The sequence below is a fragment of the Molothrus ater genome, chromosome 8 (genome assembly GCF_012460135.2).
Source record: "Molothrus ater isolate BHLD 08-10-18 breed brown headed cowbird chromosome 8, BPBGC_Mater_1.1, whole genome shotgun sequence".
Lineage (NCBI taxonomy): Eukaryota > Metazoa > Chordata > Aves > Passeriformes > Icteridae > Molothrus > Molothrus ater.
Genome location: NC_050485.2, coordinates 11,258,596 through 11,273,243, shown reverse-complemented (window position 1 = coordinate 11,273,243; position 14,648 = coordinate 11,258,596). Strand labels below are relative to the sequence as shown.

Below are 14,648 nucleotides of genomic sequence, written 5' to 3'. Positions count from 1 at the left end.
CAATAGCTGACAGTTTGGAGGAATTGCTGTGGGTATTTTCAGTTGCCTGATTCACAAAGTGGTAGGTAGAAAAAAGTCTAAACAGGCTTGTCATTGAATGAGTCAAGTCATGCTCGCTGTCATTCCCATCAAAAGAACTCTGGTAGCCAAAAGCTTTATCAACATATTGATTATTTGCATTTAGTAATACAGGGCTGCAGCTTGTCTTCACCCCCCCCCCCATGAAAGCTGAGCCAGATTGCAGAAGGGTGACTGCTCCTTTGGAGGTCAGCTTGGAAGATGTTCAGGAGAAAGACATCGGTTAAGTTGGGGGGAGAAATAAAATACTTCTTCGAACCAAGATAGTTTAACTGTTAGGAACACTCTCTGTATTTCTAATGCTGGATCTGACATATCTTCACAGTGACATGGCATTACTCACTACAGAGATTAAGGGGGTGCAGTATGAATTAGACTGAAACAAAAATGAAGTATCTGCAAGTGACAGCTCTGGCTGATGGCTGACTATGAAGGAAAACACTCTGCTAGTGTCTGGTGAAAAACAGTGCTGAAAGCCTAGCAGCTGATAGAGATGGGGGAGGAGAGGAGCACTGGGTATCAGTGGTGGTTGTTTAGAATGTCTGGTTTTGGTCAGGATATTTTTTCTCCTTTAAAACACATTTTCATCTTCCCTTCCAGGCAAATCATGCTGAAGCCAGTTTCAGCCATTTTGTTGAAAGCACTGTACTGGTATTCTGCCTTGTTACATTTAAATTAAAGCTCAGCCCAGTTTTAAGTTATGGCAAGTGTGTGCTCACAAAGAATAAATAGAGATTGCCACAGGCATTAGTTTAACTACATTTGTTGTTTTAAAAATGTTCAGGGAGTTGCAGATTGCAATTCAAATTATCTTCATTATAATAAATAAAATGTATAGAAATAGAAACAGGCATGATTCCCTAACGCAGTCTGTAGGCAAGTGTATATTCATTGAGCTTGAAAGGGAGTTCCTGAGGGTGGGGGTAAGGAATAGGAATATATGCAACTTCAAAATACCTTTACGATTCCATTAATATATCACATTTTATACATATTATTTTTTATCTCTCTAATGCTGACAGGCTTCTTGGGCAAAATCTGCACAGCATTTATTAAAAGTAGATTGTGTTCACCCAGGGTGCAATTAGAAAATACTACAGAAAATGGAATTTCTTACCCTTACTCTACTTTTATCCTGTTCCTTACTGTTTGCCATTCTCAGAAAGTAGTTTAAAATTTGGTCTCAAAATGGCTCTCAAAATATTCTTAGGTAATAATCATGCCTTATGGATACATGAAAATGTACTGAACAGTTCTAAGGAACAATTCTAAGGAACTTAGGCAGCATAAACAATGCAGGCCTGTGACTGTTTGCATTGGAAATAAAGTCATATGTCATGCTACATAAAAATAAATTAATCTAACTATGACTAGAAAAATAGTCCTGTTTTAGTAGACTTGGTGGTGCTAAATTCATCCCATACTTAGTAAAGAACCCTGGTGGATTTGGAGGTTGTTATTTGCTGTTGCACAGTGGTACGAAAAATTACCCCAATCCAGACAGTTTGATTGCCAAACCTAGTGAGGCAGTGACAATATGTAAGGATGTATTTAGTTCCATAAAATTAACAGCAATCTTTGTTTCCCAAATATGGTTTTTATGGAAATCAGCCCACATAATAGTGCAAGAACCCAATCAGATTTTAAAGAAATTATTGATAAAAATTAACTGTCTTTGCTGAACAGGGGAATACTCCCTAAGTGTTTTACGTTCTGCACACTATAGTGTTTATCTGCTGAAGATGACCTTTGTTTCTCACCTGGTTGTACAGAACTGCTTCATCCAAAAGCTCTATGCTTGCTCATGTAGTTCAGGGTGTATTCTGACAGCCCCATGTATGTGGCACAGCATGCACCTTCAGACTATTTACACTAAGAGTAACCAGTTTCACTCTTCTGTGGTAAAAAAATATGTGTAATTTTAGGAGGAATGGAAAAAGAGATTATCTCTACCAGAGATAGGTCATTCAGATATTATTCTGTAATCCTTGCTTTTGAAGACTGAGTAAAAAGATTTGGGCCATAAACTATTGGAGAAAGAAAATCATCCTATGTACAAAGAATTTCATGACTCGTCCACTGTGGGTCTTCTTCCACTTTGATCTAAGCTCTTGAGGCAGGAGGTTAGAAGTCATGGGATGAAACCAGTAGTTAGAATTTTTAAGTCTGGAATAATTTGACCAAAAACAATTGGCAACTTGTTATGCCCATGCTCAGTGATAGTACCTGTCCACACTGTTGGAAGTAAGGGGAAGTAACTTAGTTTTTAAGCAGCTCAGTCTGCCTTCCTGCTGAACAAGATCATGTGGTGCTGTTAAATATGATGCCATGCTCCAGATATGAAGCCATACCAAAAGACAAGTATTTTTGTTCTGACACATGCTGTGCCACCACAAGCACAAAATCTTAGGAAAGCTTGAATTTGTCTGCATGGAATATGCCATAAAACATACATTGCTATGGAAGGTTATTGCTTAATAGTCAGGTCTGGTATCTGAAACCATCACTTACTGAACTCCAGAAGAGACTGTAAAAAGATTATGGTGTTTCTTATAACTTGATTAAAGGGTTGATAAGCTTAATAGATTCTGGTCTTCTTCCATTTCATGTGAAGATACTTTGATAGAGGATGTGGATTTTTAAAGATTATTTCCGGTATTATTATCTGCACTTTAAAAATAGAACTGAGTTGATGCATATCGAGGCCTTCAAATACATGCTTGACCAGTGACATGTATAGGGAGATAGTTCTCTGCAGATATATTTCATCATCCTAAAATTATTTCACTTGGAGGAATATCAAAAGTAGAAGTACAAAATTTGATAAAAAAACCCAGTAACTCAGATAAAATTGATAATTTTCATGTAGTGTATTCAATATTTTTGTCTTCGTGGCATTATTGCTAATCAAAGATATATGCTCTCCTCTGATGATTTAATATACATGTGAACTCTGGTGTATTATTATTATTATTATTATTATTATTATTATTATTATTATTATTATTATTATTATTATTATGTTGCTTCTATTAGTAAAAATCAGAATAGTATCATAAATTAGTTTTTAGTTCTTTTCTCACTAATTTTTGAATCTACCTCAGAATAGTAGCAAGCCATCAAAAGGTCATTGAATTGGAATGGGTGCTTTGCCACCAGCCTGTTCAACCTTGTTAAAAGGTACCTTCAAACGACTCTTAATGTAATTCCTATAGACTCACCCTTTCCGTGAGAGAGACAGATTTTGTGCTTGAAGAAAAATGGCAAGCATGGAATGCTATTTTCTTATCTTTCCTGTTACCAGATGGTGTTTCTAGCTGGTGGTAAACTAAACAAAGATCCCAAAAAACATGCTGACCTCAAATACTTTGCCTCTAGTCTCTACTCAGTGTTCTCCATAGAATCTTTAAGACAATTGAAACATATATATATATGTTTCAATAATAAATAATGCTGCAAGTTTATCAGTCCGCCAACTACTCCCTACCTAAACTTCTTACTTTATGATACAACCAACAATAAGGTCTTAGCAGCTCTGTTCTATACCTTCTTGTCTATACTATACTCATTCAGAATGAAACAAGCATTAGGAGAAGATCTTTATTGCGTGTTTTTACCAGAAAAATATTTTGTTGTTGGTTGTTACTGCAGGTGCCATTTGTTAGAGGTATTAGTAGATAGGGTAGTGTTTAAGTAGCCTTGATATATTATCAGTGGAAGACAAAGAATCACAATTTTAAGCTATATCCATATTTAGGAAATTGAATTTCTTAACTTTCTTTTCAGAGGTACTATGTATGACCTCCTGAAATTTACAGTATTCAGCTCTGTTGAATACTCAACAATTTTTATGTGGGTTCCTTAAAATCAGTTTAATTCCATAAGTGTGCTTGCACAATTTTGAAGTGGTGACCTTATGTTTTCTATGATTCCTTATTTATTTTAATAGCAGCAGAGTGTTTTACCTCCCCTGTCATTTTCAGTAGTTTCAAAGAAATAAACATCTTCCACAGATAGTAAATCTCAAAGCCCTTATCAACATGGGGAAATAAGTATTACCTCAGAGATACTTACCCTAGGATGGGATTATTGCTTAAAGGTGATAATATTGTTGAATAATCCTTCTATAAGTATTCTTCTATAAAGAGTCATTTTTAGAGGAAAAAAAGAAAAAACAACATAAGAAAGCTGCAGGTATAAACCTTTATTTTTGCTGTTGGAACTGATACCTTAAGCTTTAATGTCTGTATTTCCACATAATATCAAAACTGATTCATGCCTGTGGTTTTAAATATTTTTTAATATGAAGAAATTAATTTAAATTTTTTCTTATTATTTAGAAGTAAAGAATGCAGCTAGATCAAGTTACCCAAAAGGTTCATATCAGTTCAAGAATGCAACTACTAATGCATTGATTGATGCCAAGTCCACTGAAGGAATCCCGGAACCTGTTCCACTTGTTAATAACCGTAAAGGGAGCCTCTTCCTACCCAACAACCCCTCGCTGCTGCACCTTAACTTACTGAGTTCTGTTGAACAAGGAAAATCTACCTACTGTAGATTGCAAAGGGCACTCAGCTTGCCTGTAAAATACTGCTACCATTCCCAAAAGCCTGGGTTGAACCAAGATCTCCGTAGGTAGCCCAGTAGTTGGATGCATAAGGCAATACAGAATGGTTTGTGCATGGTTTTGCAGTCTGTTTTCAATGTGACTATGACATTACTAATGCTCTGTTAAGTGCTTACAGATGTGGGTTTCTCCAGATGTGGTGATTAATAAGTTAATCAAGATAGCTAGTCAACTAATGTTTCTGGGTGGTTTGTGCTTTACCTTTCAAAGGATTTAATTGCTTTGGAGCATTTACATGCGAGGCAGAATGAATTTACCAGGTATCCCAGTTCATGTGATGTTCAGTAAAATCAATGTTATTTCAAATTTCAGCTCTTTTTGGTGTCTAAAAAAGCGTCTGTAAATTAGTGCAGCTAGTGACCTGGGAGAGGGAGTAAAGGAGACAGTGTTGTTTTAAAAATAGTTAGAAAATAACAAAGAAAAAAGTTATGAACTTGTCCACTGTTTTGGAAGACTTACCCTTTGTTTTTGCTTTAAAAATGAAATGAGGATAAAAGTCAAGTAATGTGTTGCTTCAGATGTTCAACTCCACATTATGGCTGTTAAAATTACCAGCACATCTTAAACCAATTCATGGAACATTGTCTGGAGGTTATGTCACTGAAATAATGAACACTCTTTACTCAAGAATAAGCAAACATGTTAAAACATCAGTGTAACTTTAAATTAAACTCCAGCGTAAATCGGAGTGTCTGAAGCCTCATTAGACTCGCCTGACATTTTTTTAGCATTGAGTCTTCCTGAACTGCAAAACTCTTATTAGACAAGTGAGCTCTGGGTTGTTACAGCAGTACAATAAGTGTTATACTTAGGGATGTGTAAACAAGCTCTTGAATGTTATTAGAACTCAGAGGCTGAATTGAGTTCCAAATCTATAAAACTCTGTGTCCAATTCTTGAACTTCCAATTTTCATTAAACCGGTAAAAAAAGTCTGTGTAACATAATATGGCTGTAGTATACAGCCATATTACAAACCCTGTACTATAAAGACATAAAAGATGGCGACTCATTAACAAAAATAAACATACAATATCAGAATTTATTTGTCATATATCACAGCCCTGCTGTGCCAATATGTTTTTCTTTCATAAGAACAAGCGAATTTAAGACTCCCTTTTAAATTAATGCAGACACAGAAACCATGAAACTAAAATATTTAATAACCTTACTGAAAATTTTGCTAGATCCACTTCTTTAAATAGGCAGGAAATTGATAGGAGTATCTAAAGGATAATAATTAAATACGTTTTATCCTACTTACTACTAAGAAACCACTTGTGAATTATCACTGCAACATTTTTGGGAACGAAGCCATATGTAATAGTGTCCATTAGATACAATTCACGTATTTCAGCTTCATGTGTTCCCTTCCCCCATTCCTATGGAGCTGTGTTGCTAAACTGCAGATGCCCTGTAAACTCTGCAGAATTTCAATGAAAAATAAAACTTGATTTTCTGTCATATGATGAATCTAGATCTACTTCCTTTGCTACAATGAGAATAAATGCCTTTCTTGGTTAAGCAACAAATTGAGATCCTCAGAAGGCTTTGCTAACAGGAATTAACTAGTGAGCCTCAGCAACCTTGGGCTTTGCAGGCACCTGGTGACAGTAACATAATTTGAATATGACAAGCACGTATCCAAAAAGGAAGCTTATTTATTGCAGATGTGGTACTGATACTAAGTGCAGACTGTTAGAAATGTACTTCTAGAAGTTGTTATTTTGGATGGTTACAAATAAGGCTTTGCTTTTAATTGGGCTGCAGGTTAGCATCTCCTGGCAGCACTGCAGAACATAAATGTTGGACCATATAGTACAAAAGCATCCTTATTGTATTAACTTTCAGAATTTGAAAGGATCAGGAAAGAGTCTTATTAGCTAGCTGAAAACCTGGAAGAATATTATTTTTTAATATTGTTTTCTCTTGTGCAGAGAAATATTTCTGGTTATAATATTATGTACAGTTCACTTGTGTTACTGTAAGATTTTTGCCTATGGTCCTGATGGATGTGTATCTTCCTTGAACTGCTAAAATTGTATAACAGCACACTTGTGGTGCCATACTGCATCTCTGGACAAACATTCTGTTAACCCCATGGTAACAGATTAATTTGAGTGAAATTTAGAATTTTTACTCCCAAGAGAGTAAAACAGATCATTTGTTGTTTTCTGGACAAAACATTTTGCATGATTCTTGTTCATTTGATCTTTTAAGTGGTGGAACTGAATATTTATATCCAGTAAAGAACAAGAGAGCACAGTGGATATCTTGAAAGCTATTGTCTGTGTGGAATAGCATGCAAATAACTTTTTGGTAGAGAAGTTTAAAACAAGACTAGGCCATTTCAAGAGAATAATTTGAAGAGGGTGTTCTGAAAAGCACAAACACTTGTGCTTTTTTGCAATCAGAGCTGCAAAGATATTACCAAAAAACCAATTTGGTTTATGTTCACTTCATGGTACATGTAGCTAAATACTGAAGTGATCTAGTTTAATGTGTGCAAACTGTCACAGAAAGAAAATTTCAATTTGTGTATTTTTGAGAATTTTCTGTGGGCTTGTTTATTTCTCAGCCAAATTTGACTGAGAGGCATTTAACTAACCATCAATAAGCATTTACACTATAGGACTTTGATTTGGAAAAAGAAAGAAAAGTCAAATGAGAAGAAAATTCCTTTGTCTTTAGGGATGCTGCCTAAGAAGAGAAGAAACTTAGTGAATAAATCATTATTAGACAGTCAATGTTCTGATCTAAGTATTGTCTTTTACAGCACTCTTTGGCACATTTATTTTAGGATTAGCTTTGTTTGGTTGCTTTGGTTTGTTTTTTTCTCTTTGCAGAGCTTTCTTTGGTTGTGACTCCCTTGTTCTACATGATGCCAGGTCATCTAAAAGCAAAATCTGTCTTTTCAGGGCCCAGCCCTTTGGTCTTGACCAAGGCAAAATGAAGTTCCCTAGCAGGCTTGGGCAAACAGACAGAGGTGATAGGCTGGAACACAGTCTGTAATAAAATAGTGTCAGAAGAGAGTTACAGCAAAAGACTATTGTTTAATTTCTTCACAGATAAGTCTGCTGCAGGTGACATATATCCCATTTTTGTTGTTTTTCTTATGTATCTTATTGCAAGTAATATTTTTTTCTCAACCTCTGCTTGTGCACTGCTAAAGTGTACTAAGCTCTTTAAATATAGCAGCTACTATTACTGCTACTGATGTCTTTCCTTTTAGCTTTAAAGTAAAAGCTTCCTAGGCATCAGTTATATTATCTTCTAATTAATTTTTCAGTTAACAGTAGGATGGGAAAAAGTTTATTTTTTCTTCTTTGTACCAGAATAAAGTAGCATTAGTATGAACCTGAGAAAGCAGACATGAGTTTATTCCTTTTGATAGTACATGTAGAAGTTACATACAGATTATCAAGTGCAGTTACAATCTCAAAACTGTAAAGATGGTGGTTAATTCTTATAGATGAGTTCTTAGGAAGCTGCACTTGTTTAAGCAATACATATTGTGACATAAGTTATCCAAGAGTAACTTATGACTGACAAAACTCTAAGTGATTTTCTATCTGGAAATCAATCTGTCCTTGAAAATGCACCTCATCCTCATTAAAAGATTGCATAACACATGCATTCTCTGTTATGCAGGTATTGTCTCCCCACTTCCATTCAACCTCATTCTGTTCACTCCTGTTAAAACTCCGTTTTGGGAGGAGAGTAGAGCGATGAGGTCTGACTTGTGCTGGAGATCTGTGCACAATGGCAGGCTGCATTCACATTCCCAACTAACTGAATCATTGAACATCAAGGCATTGAATATTTTACATCTCTTCATGAAGACTCTGTTGTTTGGCATGTGAGGAGCGAGAACCAACTGGTGTCTAGTTCATTAGCAAAAGCAGGCTGGCAGCTGTTATGTTGATATTGAAAATAGTACTTTATCTGTCTGGGAATACAGCAGAGCACTAATTCTATTTTTCTGTAGCGCAGATTAACTGATAATAACTCTAAGAATAACCCGAATGTGGTTCCCCCGCCTTTGTTTTTTGAAGTATGAAACCAATTTGAACACCTGTGTTCAAAACCCTGGTATTCTTCTCTGCTTCTCCTTCAAACCAATCTCTTCAACTAACATGTATTTGATTCTTATTACTGTTGGCCTATGTTAGCAATGAAGTATCAGTGCGTGAATGGACATAGAGTGTGTGTTCTTTGCTACTTCACTTGTATTTCATATTGCACTCAGAGCAGTACTTAATCTCATGAGTTCCTTATATTTCCAGTTGAAGATGAGCAGCCGTCGACACTATCACCCAAAAAAAAGCAGCGAAATGGAGGCATGCGAAATTCACCCAACTCCTCACCCAAACTGATGAGGTAAGACTGAAAAAAACTCATATCTTCATCTCCTTTCTTTCTTCCTTCCTCTCTCCTCCCCCCACATCAAAAATAAGGGGAGGGGGTGAAAAAAAAAGATTGTTAGATGGTTTCTGAAAGGCTGAAGTATTTATTCTGTCAGCTTGTCAGCAGATAATGATAGAGCTGAAAAAAAATTCTGTCATGAAAAACAGTTTGAAAAGCTGTTTGAAAAATACATAGGCTTTAAAGTCTTAGCTGTCACCCTGTCCTGTCCATGTGTAGTTCTTAAACAGCAGTGGCACTAATGATAGCACTAACCAATCAGGGGAACTCATGTGGTTAGTTTGCCTCAGGCAATTCTCTTTTTGTTGGATTCCCTCTGAGTACTGTTTTCTGTACTTAAGGCCATATGTGAGATGTATCATCACAATCAAAAATGAACCTGAATATTACCTTCCTTTTATCCTGTCGATTGAAATCAAATTTCTGTTAATTGATTTAGACTGATGAAAAAGTCTAATAATATATGTACTTGCCAAAGCAAAGTTCAAAACTAACGCAGTTTTAGTCAAGCTAAAAGCACATTAATTATGAAATACAGGGATTTTTAAGAGGGTAGTGTATACTCCAAAAGTGGGTGATGAAAACAGAATCTTGTTAGTGATATTTTCCCCTGTTGCTATGTGTACATTATTTTACAATAATACTCTTTATATAACTATGTAGTTTCCTTTTATAGGACAAATTACCTCTAAGACATTTGTTAAAGCTAGAACTGCAACAAGAAATTATAATCTATTAAAATATTATGTGATTTGCATTCTATCTCACTGTGCTTTGCCTTTTACCTGCTCAACTCAGTCAAAATTTGATCCTGTAGTGGATACAGAGTTTCCAACAAGGCTGTTCATGCTCTGTTTTTGCATATCCTATGTACCCAGGCTAGACCCTCAGTCCATAATTGTATCCATAAATACCATAGCAGAGATTTCCACTCTATGTGTATATATATGTACACATACACAGAAAATGTAAACTTAATTTCATATATAAACAGACACATTCGTGGAATCTGAGATTTATGTGTGTATAACTGTCTGCTCACAGAGGTTAAGTGAAAAAAAAATGATACAAATATATAGTCCTTTCCATAAATAAAATCTCTTATCATTTTTGTTGGCAATGATTTTGTTCCTGTAATGATTCTGGATACAGGTAGGTGATATTTCTCTTTGTATTTCAGTCACTAGACTGGAATTTTCTTTGGGCAGTTACAGAAGCATCCATATTTGTTTATTGTTTCTGCAATATAGGGCATATTCAAGGACGTAACCTCCACAAATCGTCTTCATCTCTGTTTAGACTACAGAACCAAAAGTGAGATTGATTCACAGAGGGAAAATGCACCCAGCTGTGGCTTTTTTTTTTCCCTATTGACCATCTATTTCTGTAGAATGTGCCATTAAAAGTTCTCTGCCTTCCTGTTAGCTCAGCCTTGCCCATATGACACTGATTTACATGCTTGTTTACAGTTTATGAGGAAGAATAAAATGAGCATACTGGCAAACTTCTCATTTTTATAGTGCCAGTTGTCATGCTAGCATAGTTTTCAATTTACTTACCTTTGGACAGTCCTCTTATCTGGTGCTAATTGTTTTAACTGCTTAAAATTTAAACATGTGGAGATTCCCCCCCTCACCTTCTCCCAGATTCTAATTTTGGGGAAGTAGAAGTAAAAAGAAAGAGAAAGGGAGAGAGAGAGAGAGAGAAGGAGCTGAACACACTGTCCCTGTTTGCTATGTAAAGTATGCCTCATTTCTTTGATCTTGAGTAATAATAATTCTGGGGAGTTATACTGTTTTCATATGCTTCAAAGCTGTGTCAAAGTTTTGCTGCTTAAGGGTACTTCTTTATTCTATTGGCTCTTGGGTACTGAGATGACAGGTCCTCTGTACTAGGTGCAGGCTTTTTCAAGTCATAGCCTTCAGCAAAACATCAAATTACCAAATACAGGGTAACATACTTCTACACAAATGCCTTTCCTGTAGATATATTATACCATATATATTAAATACTTTAGTGTTACACGGTACATTTTATGTGCAATAGAAAGTGATGGTTTGAGGTAGCCTTAGGGGTACTTTTTTCCACAAGCAGAAAAAGCTAGTGTATACCGTATCAAGTATGGTTTTTACAGGACTTTCTGCCCGAAGGCCTTTGTAAATAAGTAATGATCAACAGATTGGCTGTGGGTTTTTGAAAAGCATGCCTGTGTCAGTTTGCATGATGGGGGAAGATTTTCAAAGTACAGCCTGCTTTCATTGCCTGCTGAAGAGGGACTGAGGGAGAGTAGTCGTCCTGAGCCTGAGCTGTCTGCTCAGTAGCACATCAGAATTGCTAAACACAGGTTGAGCAGCGAGTGGAGAACTTGCCAGGCTTCCAAATCCAGACATTGTTTTCTTCCTCATCTCTGTTGCTGCTAAATGTATTCTCCAGCCCAGTGTTGGCACCCTCAGCTTCTCCCCAGACCCAACCGTCTCTTCCTTTTACTCTTTATCTACACTGACTTAACTTTGGTCCAAGGTGCTAGAAAAGACAAAGTGGATTGAATCAGAAGAGAGCTCTGTTAAGATTTGTTTGTAATGGTCAAACTCTTTCTTCTCTCTGGAACAAAGGTGGACTGTATAATCTGCTATTTTGTATCCCTGTAAATTACAGAAAGTGACAGGTACTTGCTTTCCTGCCCAGAAATCTTTAGTGCATGTCAGCTAGAAGTACCCAAGAGGTAAATCAGCTAAAGCACTGTCATGTCTGTAGCTGATATTTATCTTTAGAAGTTTTTTTGTAAATTTGCTTTAAAAACTCCTTTTTCAAGTCAGTTTTGCCCCTGTCCCACCTGCCCAGAAATAGCTGGCTATTTTGCAAACTTTTTCTCAGCTGTGGTTTTAGACCCAGAGGACATAGAAGGAGCCTGGAAGACAAGAAGTCTGGACTATGAAAACAAAAAATATGTGAAAAATTCATTAGTAAATTGAAATCCAAATTGTGACTTTTGAATCGTTCTGAGCAGCCTTACAGTTAAGATAATGTTGAAAATGCTGCATAGGTTTTAGATTCCCACAGTGGTGGAGGGTATTATGCTATGAGAAAAAACTCTGACTTCTTGTATTGCTGGATTAGAACAGAGGATGGAAATGGTATCACAGGGATTCCCTGGGACCTCATGACAAGTGGTCTGACCTGGTCGGAGAGTGGGAGTTCTGTAGATTTACTAACACATAAGTAGAAATCTGCATTACCAAATATGAAATGGATAGATTGGAGACATCTTTTTAATGGCACCTTTTTAATGACTCTAAATTACAATATATTACTAACTGATATAAATAGAGAATTGACATACGAATGCTCTTTGTGTGCATCACAGATGGTCTAGACTCAAAGTTAGGAAGTCACTGTTCTAACTGAATGCTGCATCACATCAAATGGCATGAGCAGCATCACACTGATGCAATACTAGAAGAGTCTAATCAATCAGAAACAAATCTTTCAAATTCCAACAATACCTACAAATGCAAATTAACCAGAAAAATACTCAACATTGTCATGACTGCTTTTACCTGCGTTACATCAGCAAAAGTCTGACACATTAAAGGCACAAGGGCAGGATACTTTTTTAAAATAACTGAAACTCCAACAGGAAAAAATATACTCCTCCAGTTAAGATGTGAACACAAGGACACTGTATTACAGTAAAAAGCAAAATTTAAATAGGCAATGGAAGGAAAAGGAAGGAAGGCTGTGACTGGGAGAGTAATCACATATCAGGTATCCTTCATGAGGTGGAGAAGAAAAGTAGAAGTGATCAATGCCTCTGGTATCATGCAGCTGTATTAGTCCTTGTTCATAATCTCAGTTGCAGGTTCTGATGCGTGTTATTGATGAACAGCCACGTTAACTATGAGGAGGCTATGTTGCCTGAATATCAAATAGCAAAGCCAGTTTTTAAAAAAATGTGTCATTTTGGATTCAGAATGACCAGTAAAAATGTGAAAAGCCCTGGATATGAATCAAAAAAGCCACTTAAATGATTGTTGCTGAGCCTCAAGTCTGTACTTATTGCTTTGGTAGCTGCTACTGCCTGAGTGGAATACACTGACTTGAAGGAAATGTCAGCCCAGCCGAGTCAAACTACCTCTTAATGCAAGAACAAATAGCATATGACAGGGCCCAAGGGGCCTGAAGAGCAAACAAATAGTTTGTCCCTGTCCACTCTGGATGTAGTGGTGTAGTTGACATAGGCCTCTAGACAAGTAGCATACTCAGCAAAGGGTCATTATCATTAGTGTCCCTGATCACATAAGAATCAGAGGCATCAGAGGACACTGGGTTTTCAGTGTGTTGCCAAGGAGAATTTCGTAAGCCTGAGGATTTTTTTTGATTGAGGATCTAAAATAATTCCCTACCAAACAATAAAACTTGCTCAGAAACTGTCAAGACCCAGCTAAATGACACAGAAAAACAAGTGAGCTCTTTGGTATACGTTTCCAGAAGCCTAATGAGATTATTTATCTGAAGTTGAGGAGGAAACCCTCCTGTCTTTTTTCCTGAAGTTGTATATAATATTTTAAGTATATGAACAATGGCTGTGCACATTTATCTCCTCATCCACCCACTGAGCCACATACACTTAAATGTACATACACATTTCTGCTAGTGCCACTCAGCATGAATATGCATTGCCTCTGCCATTTTAGTGCTGCCCTTCCATGAAATGAAACTGTGAGCTTTCTCATAGAAACAAAGAAATGTGATGGCAGATCTAGGGAAGCATTTCTCAAGCCAAAACTGGTAAAATAAGTTGACTCTGATCATTTTCCATTACTCCCTTAAACCAGACATGAAGGTAAGGTTTGAAAAAGTGAAAGCCCACTGATGAACTATAATGTATATATTTATGTCCCTCAGCCTTGGAAGTTTCCATTTTGTACTTAAATTTATATTCAGACTTAATGCAGTGCTAATATGCAATGATAACTAAGCTGCAACCCAGCAGATATATAATAGCACAATTTGCTTCTTGATTCTGTTTTACAAGTTCACTATGGAATAACAGGAGTAATTCATTGATTACCCATATTGCCTTACTCCAGTTTTTAACAATACTATAGAATTAAATTATTTAAATGATAGGTGGTAGTATCTGTTAGCATCCTGACTCTCACTACTATTGGTAGACCAGGGACTGGTAACTTTGGTTTCCTGTTTAATTTGTCTCCTTTCCATTTCTTTGTTGAAGGACTGGCTTCTTGAGCTGAAGGATGATAGCCAGGTTTCAAGAAGACTGTAGTGGGTTGGTGCTGGCTGATGTCAGACACCCTCAAAAGTTGTTCTCTCACTGCCCTCCAACAGCTGGAAGGGGAGAGAAAATACAACAAAGGGTTCATGGGTTGAGATAATGGCAGAGATCACTCACAAAATAGACTCACATTAGATGTATTAATTGAATTCATTGCTAACAAAATCAGAGCAGGATAATGACACATATGAACAGACCTTAAATCATCTTCCCTCCACTTC

General features: G+C 36.5%; 1 protein-coding gene across 17 annotated transcripts in view; it reads left to right on the top strand.

Annotated features, from left to right (window-relative positions):
- KCNMA1 (potassium calcium-activated channel subfamily M alpha 1) overlaps window positions 1-14,648 on the top strand; it is a 414,751-nt gene that overhangs the window by 336,024 nt on the left and 64,079 nt on the right. For all 17 annotated transcript variants that reach the window (XM_036386077.2, XM_054515514.1, XM_036386078.2 and 14 more), the window contains one exon: window positions 8,993-9,086. In XM_036386077.2, coding sequence (XP_036241970.1) covers window positions 8,993-9,086 — 94 coding nt within the window. The remainder of the gene's footprint in view (window positions 1-8,992; window positions 9,087-14,648) is intronic.